This window comes from Cyanistes caeruleus, chromosome 13 (assembly GCF_971803275.1).
Source record: "Cyanistes caeruleus chromosome 13, bCyaCae1.hap1.1, whole genome shotgun sequence".
NCBI classification, from domain to species: Eukaryota; Metazoa; Chordata; class Aves; order Passeriformes; family Paridae; genus Cyanistes; species Cyanistes caeruleus.
In genome coordinates, this window is record NC_141713.1 from 20,325,145 (window position 1) to 20,333,991 (window position 8,847).

The 8,847-nt window shown below is 46.5% G+C and overlaps 1 protein-coding gene across 1 annotated transcript; it reads left to right on the top strand.

Annotated features, from left to right (window-relative positions):
* Positions 1–274: 274 nt before the first annotated feature.
* Positions 275–8,621, top strand: LOC111934318 (uncharacterized). Its single transcript, XM_023934368.2, has 4 exons — positions 275–2,903; positions 3,103–3,211; positions 5,522–5,632; positions 6,709–8,621. The coding sequence occupies exons 1-4, from the start codon at positions 2,205–2,207 to the stop codon at positions 6,735–6,737; spliced, it is 948 nt and encodes a 315-aa protein (XP_023790136.2). The 5' UTR covers positions 275–2,204; the 3' UTR covers positions 6,738–8,621.
* Positions 8,622–8,847: the final 226 nt, after the last annotated feature.

Here is an 8,847-nt window from a genome sequence, read left to right on the forward strand (position 1 = left end):
ATATCGTACAGGCACAGGCACACAGTACAGACACAAGGCACATTCACATGGTACAGGCACACGGCACAGGCACAGGCAGACGACACAGGCACAGGTCACAGGCATACGGCACAGGCACACGGTACAGGCACAGGCACATGGCACAGGCACACGGTACATGCACACGGTACAGGCACAGGCACACGGCACAGGCATACGGTACAGGCAGAAGCACAGGCACACGGCACAGGCACACGGTACTTGCACACGGTACAGGCACAGGCACACGGCACAGGCACACGGTAACGGCACAGGCATACGGTACAGGCACACGGTACAGGCACAGGCACACGGCACAGTCACACGGTACAGGCACACAGCATAGTCACTCGGCACAGGCACCTGGCACAGGCACCCGGTACAGGCACACGGCACAGGCACATGGTACAGGCACACTGCACAGCCACAGGGACAGGCACAGGCACATGGTACAGGCACACGGTACAGGCACAGGCAGAACCACACGGTACAGGCACACCGTACAGGCACACGGTACATGCACACAGTACAGGCACAGGCACACGGCACAGGCATACGGCACAGGCACAGGCACACAGCACAGGCACAGGGCACACGACACAGGCACACGGCACAGGCATACGGCACAGGTACACGGCACAGGCACAGGCACACGGCACAGGCACAGGGTAACGGCACAGGCACACGGTACAGGCACACGGTACAGGCACAGGCACATGGCACAGGCACACGGCAGAGGGCACAGGAACATGGCACAGGCACATGGTACAGGCACACGGCGCAGGCACTCTTTACAGGCAGAGGCACAGGCACACGGTATAGGCACAGGCACAAAATACAGGCACACGGCACAGGCACACGGCAGAAGGCACAGGAACACGGCACAGGCACACGGTACAGGCACACGGTACAGGCACAGGCACATGGCACAGGCACACGGCAGAGGGCACAGGAACATGGCACAGGCACACGGTACAGGCACACGACACAGGCCCACGGCACAGGCACACGGTACAGGCACACGGCACAGGCACACGGCACAGGCATACGGCACAGGCACACGACACAGGCACAGGCACACGGCACAGGCACACGGCACTGGCACAGGCACACGGCACAGGCACAGGGCACACGGCACACGGTACAGGCACACGGCACAGGCACAGGCATACGGCACAGGGACACGATACAGGCACACGGCACAGGCAGAGGCACACGGTACAGGCACACGGTACAGGCACAGGCACACGATACAGGCACACGGCAGAGGGCACATGGACACGGTACAGGCACAGGCACAGGCACACAGCCCAGGCACACAGTACAGGCACACGGTACATGCACACGGTACAGGCACAGGCACACGGCACAGGCACACGGTACAGGCAGAAGCACAGGCACCCGGCACAGGCACACGGTACTTGCACACGGTACAGGCACAGGCACACGGCACAGGCACACGGTAACGACACAGGCATACGGTACAGGCACACGGTACAGGCACAGGCACACGGCACAGTCACACGGTACAGGCACAGCCAGAACCACATGGTACAGGCACACCGTACAGGCACACGGTACATGCACACAGTACAGGCACAGGCATACGGCACAGGCATACGGCACAGGCACACAGCACAGGCACAGGGCACACGACACAGGCACACGGCACAGGCATACGGCACACGTACACGGCGCAGGCACTCGGTACAGGCAGAGGCACAGGCACACGGTATAGGCACAGGCACAAAGTACAGGCACACGGCTCAGGCACACGGCACAGGCACACGGCAGAAGGCACAGGAACACGGCACAGGCACACGGCACAGACACAGGCTCACGGCATACGGCACAGGCACAGGCATACGGCACAGGCACAGGCACAGGCACACGGTACAGGCACACTGCACACGGTACAGGCACACGGCACAGCCACAGGGCACAGCCACAGGCACAGGCACAGGTACAGGCACAGGCACAGGCACAGGCACAAGGCAGAGGCACAGGGCACAGGCACAGGGCAGAGGCACACGACACAGGCACACGGCAGAGGCACAGGCACATGGTACAGGCACACAGTACAGGCACAGGCACACGGCACAGGCACACGGCAGAGGGCACAGGAACACGGCATAGGCACACGGCACAGACACAGGCACACGGCACTCTTTTCCCGGCACAGGCACATGACACAGGCACAGGCACAGGCACACGGTACAGGCACACGGCACAGGCACAGGCACACGGTACAGGCACACGGTACAGGCACAGGCACACGACACAGGCGCACGGCAAAGGGCACAGGAACACGGCACAGGCACACGGTACAGGCACACGACACAGGCACACGGCACAGGCACACGGTACAGGCACACAGTACAGGCACAGTCACATGGCAGAGGCACACGGTACATGCACACGGCAGAGGCACAGGCACACGGCACAGGCACACGGCACAGGCACACGGTACAGGCACACGGCACAGGCACACGGCACAGGCATACGGCACAGGCACACGACACAGGCACAGGCACACGGCACAGGCACACGGTACAGGCACAGGCACACGGCACAGTCACAGGCACACGGTACAGGCACAGGCACACGGCACAGTCACACGGTACAGGCACATAGCACAGTCACACGGCACAGGCACACGGCACGGGCACACAGCACAGGGCACAGGCACACGACACAGGCACAGGCACACGGCACAGGCACACGATATAGGCACAGGCACAGGCACACGGTACAGGCACACGGTACAGGCACAGGCACACGGTATAGGCACACGACACAAGCACACGACACAGGCACACGACACGGACACGGCGGCGCGCCTAGCGGGAGCGCGCGGAAGGGGCGGCCCGGCGTCGGACATGCCGGTGAGTTTTTTACGGTCTGCTGCACCGTGTCCGGTGCTACCATCGGCCGCCGCGGGGATTTTGGGGGGCAGGGGGTGACGGAGCGGAGTGGCTGCCCTCGGTATCCGGCCGCTCGGGCTCGCCGCTGCTTCCGGCCCTGCGGCCCCGCTCCACGTGGCCGCGGAACGCGGCAGTGCGCTTTTCCTCTTGCCCCACCCAGCTGGCCAAAGACCTAGTGCATCCCTCCTTAGAGGATGAGAAGAGAAAGCACAAAAAGAAACGTCTTGTCCAGAGCCCAAACTCCTACTTTATGGATGTAAAATGTCCAGGTAAATATTTAAACATTTATTTAAATTAAGTTTATTTATTAAGCATTTATTTAAATATTTACAATGGTCATGCGTTATGGAAGGAACAAAACTGATGTTGTACACTGTTCATCTTCATAAAGCGGTTAATAATTATTTTTTTTTAAATCTGCGTTTGGTTTGTCTATTCTGTAGAGAAAAGTGTATATTGCTTTGGGTTTTTTAAAAATAAAAGTGTTTTCTATCTTTGGAGAAAGTTAATGTAAACAGTCAGGCTTTTCTGGAGGTACTGGCATGAGGGCTTCTTTAGTTGGGATTTTTTCCTTTATAAAACCCTTGCAAACCCTTAGATTTGCATTTATAAAAAGTGAGATTAAATGGATGCCTTAAAGCATCCATAGCACAGGTATCAAACAGGAGCCAACATAGTTTTTCTCCTTTTGTAAGTTAGTTTTTGAAGAGCAACAGGAAAAGCTTTTGACAAGGATATATGCGGGGATACTGCACATACACATAGAAAATAAAACCTTCACATCTGCCTTTTTTGCATGTTACTATTAAGAACTAAGCTCGTATACAAGGATTGTAAGATGTTGCCTACGCCCACTTTTCACGGATCTTCATTACTTTGGCTCAGAGACATCTGTATAATCAATTTCTTTTTTATAAATTAAATGATGGGATTTTCTAGCACCATTACAGGAGTGTGCTCTGACAGCTTTTTTATTCAGCACGGTTCCATCCACTATTGCCCAGTGTGGTAACTTCCTAGAAGCTGCGGCAACATAAGAAGATTCTAGGAGTAAGAAAACACTTCCTTACAATAGTGAATATTCCTGACTTCGAAGCAGGGAATTGTTGATGTGCTCAGGTTTTCTTGTTATCTTATTCTTTCTTAGTAGCCTAGGTTTCTAAGAAGCTCTGAGACATTGTATTCCATCTGAAAGTGAGGTAAATTAATTTAAACAGCTTGAAAGTAAATTGTGGTTGCTTTTAAACAAATAGAGGGTTGAAGGCTAAGCCTCTGGGGTTTTGGGGGGGTTTTTTACACTTCAAACCAGTATACATGAATGCATATATTGTGATACAGCTAGTGTCAACATAGGCCCATAGGTCATTGGTTATCTTCATTATTGTTGGATTAATTGCTTTTTGTGTTTGAGGGATATATAGAGTAAAGCAGGAATGCTTCAGTAATGATAGGATCCCATGCACACGTCATTGAAAATAACAAATGGTTTTATGTGTCCCTGGGTCAGTGGAATTGGAAGTTCCTACCTAGATACTCAAGTGGGTTGGGCTCGTTTCCCTGCCAAACCCACAAACGTTAAAAACTCATCAACATGCAAGTTCACATTCAGTAGGGGAAAACCAAAATTTGCTGTGACTAAATTTTAGCTGTTAGCAGTTTTTCACAAACAAAGATTTGTACAGTTACTTTTTGTGATTTAAACAGAGATCTGTTATTCTGTCTATTAGTACTTCTCCCTAGCAAGCAGACCTTTTGTCAGAGGACCCTCCTCACAACATGTATTCTTATCTTAGCTTTCTGATCCACATGTGCTGAAAATGCTGTCTCTGCTCACCTTTACCTGTTTATTTTGTATATTCACATCCAGATTAAATTCTTTATAGGTTTTCTCCCTCCAAAAATACCTCTTGAATAATTAAAAACACTTTTCAGGAGAAAAAAACTGAAAAGCAGTGAAAATCACATTTTTAAGCCATGTATGAGTGATTTCATTATTTCTTAAGTCATAGAATTTGTAAGTTGTAGACAAAAGCATTTCATAGGGAATTAGTGGAGTTATTCTGTGCAAGTCTTTCCATTTAAATACTATCTTAGTTTTGTAGAATGCAACCAAGCCTTACAGGTACCAATTATTAAACAGAAAGCAAACACAGATTGGAACAGCACTGTTTATATTCACAGCTGCCAGACTTTGTCAGCAGCAGTATTGTACTGTTACAAGTTAAATATTTCCCCAACTACATGGGTTCTTCTGTTCAGCAGAGAAGGCTAATCTATAACTGCTGAATTTCTGTGCAGGAGATGTGATAGGCAAATTAGGGATTGTCAGCCAGTAGGGTCTATTGATTTTCATATGGGAGTCATACCAGTTTCTGTTACCTAACTTTCTTTCCTTTGCATGTAAGTAAAGGCAAGCACTTCAGAACACAACAATGGTTTGCTTCGTTTGGCTTGGTGTGTTGTGTAATGAAATACAGATGCATTTTGGACAAGTGTATTTAGAGTACTTGATTCAATTAACACATAAAAAAAATATGCTAGAAATATCCAGTGGAAAGTTTCATAATGCTGTTTTTCAGGATGCTACAAGATTACCACTGTCTTCAGCCATGCTCAGACAGTAGTTCTATGTGTAGGGTGCTCAACTGTCCTGTGTCAGCCAACTGGGGGCAAAGCCAGGCTCACAGAAGGTAAGAACAGTGTTACACAACCTAAATATGCCACTTACATAAATGCATTTTATAGCCTGCAAATATTTTACCTTTGATTTTGGACACTGATACTGGAACACTGATTTTGCAAATTGCCTAGGGTTGACTAGTAGAAATAGGCCCAGAATTGTGAGTTTTTCTTCAAATTCTTTGTTTTTAAATGGTTTTAAATGTTTTTAAATGGCTCTACAGATATGCCAGGCAGCTAAACACCTACATTGTCATCAAACACACTTCATTTTAGGTGACTTGTCATTCCCTTCAGCTTAAGTAAAAAATACTGCTGCTTAACTCTGAGTTATGTTTAGAGTGTAAAAAAGCACCATCAAAGGAGTAGGGTACTTTTGCCAGGCTAAAGTAATTCTGTGCCTGTTTGTTGGCTTGCCTGTTTGTTTTTAAGCAGCCCTACTGTAAAGCAGTTCCCTGGCTCAAAGAAAATTTGTTTCATATAAATTATAAGGGAAGAAATAACCACTGATAATGTAGACACAGATAAGTGGTATAACACCAATAACTTTGAGTGCAGCCCAGTGTCTAGGGTGTATGAAAAGCACTGGAAACACTTTAGGATTTAAAAAATGTAAAAATTAATCCAGATTTTATTAATTTATCGTTTAAAGGGCAAAAGGTAAACACATGTACAAATTACACATAGCAGTGCTTGTATAATTTGCTACTACACAGGGGTAGTAAACATGAGGACAGAATACCTGAAGTAAGGCTGTTGAGCAGTTGAAATGGTAACAACACACATAGCAGCTGTTTCAGTTTGGGGTTTGTATCACTAAGGGATGGAACAGTAGACATGAAATTTTAAAAGGCATCTGGAAGAAAACAAATAGTACACCTTAATCCTAAGATGAATTGCGTGACATTCATGTTGTTCACATTGAGCTAAAGAAGACTTACAAGTGCTAAGTCTTCACTTCTTGCGGTACATGTAATTTAAACTTAATCCATTAATTTTTTACTTACATTGGATGGACAATTTTTCAAGGCAGTCTAACAATTTAATTTTAGATATATCCGTATCTACTCACATGATTTCTTTGCAGGCTGTTCATTTAGAAGAAAGCAACACTGAACAGTTCAGCATGTGATTTTTGGATCTGAGCTCCTGAAAGCCTTACTAGTTTAAAAATGCCTGTTACAACAAAAATGTAATTATGATTGATTTTGTACAAATTGCATGCTACTGCTGACTAATCTGCTGGAATCTCTTTTTCAATAAATGATCTGAAGTGCAAGTTTTTCCTGTAAGTTTGTAGACAACCGAGCTCTATTTTTCTAATTTTACGTTTAAACAGTAAAAACCTTGGACTTCTGTATCCTGCCACTTGTTAATCATAAACTACAGCAGTGTAATGCATATAGTGACAGAAACTGCTTTAAGAATGCATTATGTGTATTTTATTGCTGCAGCTACCATAACTGCAAGGGTTGCAAAAGCTAGATAAGATTTAAAATGGCTCATTTACTTTCAATGTTGCTGTAATCCCTTCCCCATCTTGGGTAATAGGGTGATAAATAAAAATGTAAAGTTACTCACTTATGTTCAGCTGTTTCTCTGGAATGCTTGGATTTTCTCTCCCTATAATTTAATCTCAAGACTGTACTTGTGTCATGGAGTTACTTTACCTTTAAGGGAGTTGGAGTTGCTGGGAAGTGCTTGGAGTCTTTTCTCCTGACCAATTATTGGTCATTGCTGGGAATTAACAGCAGTTTAGGCCATTGAAAAGTGGGATCAACTTGTGAACCCTACCTTAAAATGTAAAAGCAGAGCTCTGTGGGTTCTCTTTGTTTTCTGGCTGTGGAGGGTGGCGGAGGTCCAGGCCTCCCGTCCCTGCCCAGGCCATGCGGCCGGGCGGGGATGGGGCCGGGCCTGCCCCGTCTCCCGGCCGGGAAATGGGGGGGCCTGGGGAAGGTTTTCCCCGAGCCGGGCCGAGCCGACCTCTGGCTCGGCTGCAGGTTTTGCTGTAACTACATTCACTAGAAACTGCCCAGTGAAGAAAGAGAGAGGCCCTGGACTTGCAGCGGGTTGGAGCAGCGACTACACGCTCCAGAGCAGCCATGAGGAACTTCCCATCGCAGACGGCTCCAGCTCCTGTTCGGCAGAGATCCTCGAACCATCTACAAAAGCCTGGGCAAGATGTTAACTCTTTCATTACCCAGATGAGACTTGCAGATTAATCTTTTTATCCAGAGAGAGAGAGAGAGAGAGATCAACATGAAAAGAGACTTTATAAACTACCAGTGACAGGAAAGAAAAGAAGCTTCAGGAAAGGTAGAGAATTAAGAAGATGCTTTAATTAAGCTGAAATATCTCCCTGTTAAAACTATGGAGATGGACAATGAAGTCCTGAAAAGAACTCCTTTAATTCATGATATAGGATCTAGAGAGGAATAGTGTTCAAAGTGTAAATTTGAGTAAAGAGTAATTATAGTATAGTGAAGTGCTGGGAGATTAAAAGCCTTGAGAGGCAATGAGAAAACTGTTGAGAGATTAAAAGCCTTGAGAGGCAATGAGAAAACTTTTTTCTGGTGAAGCTCACAGAAACAGATGAAGAAGACTTTTTTTGTCTTTGAATAACTTATCCTTAAAAACGCTATCTCTAGACTCATGGCCCATACATACTTCAGAGTGATGTGAAAATGGGAGGAGTGAACTCTAATAATAGCAGCTCTGAGCAGCTAACATTAGATCAATAGAAAACTATAACAAAAACAGTTTTCTTGTGAAAAACTCCGTAAATTAACAGGAAGAAACCTCTGTTTCTCTATAAAGACTGGTGAAAATACTAGCAAGAATTGGGACTGTTTTAACCATCAGAGTTCCAGAGTTTTTGTCTCTGTTGTCATGTGAACAAGGGAATAGTGGGTAGATAGGGGATGGAAAGGTTTTTCTGGAAGTTTATTCTGGTGTTCTTATTATTGTGGTTTTTCAATAAACTTTTTTTTTCCCTTTTAAGTTGTATGCCTGTTTTGCTCTTGTTCTAATCCATATCTCACAGCAAGAAGTAAGTAATTTTCTTAGTTATTGGTTTAAAACCATGACAACTTGGTATTCTAAACTGAGATTTCTATCAAAAAAAAAAAAAGAAAAAAAAAAAAGGTACTCCTTTGCAAAGCACTGAAAACATTCAGTATATAGAAGGCTATTGGCATATAAAAGTCATGGAACCACACTAAGAGGT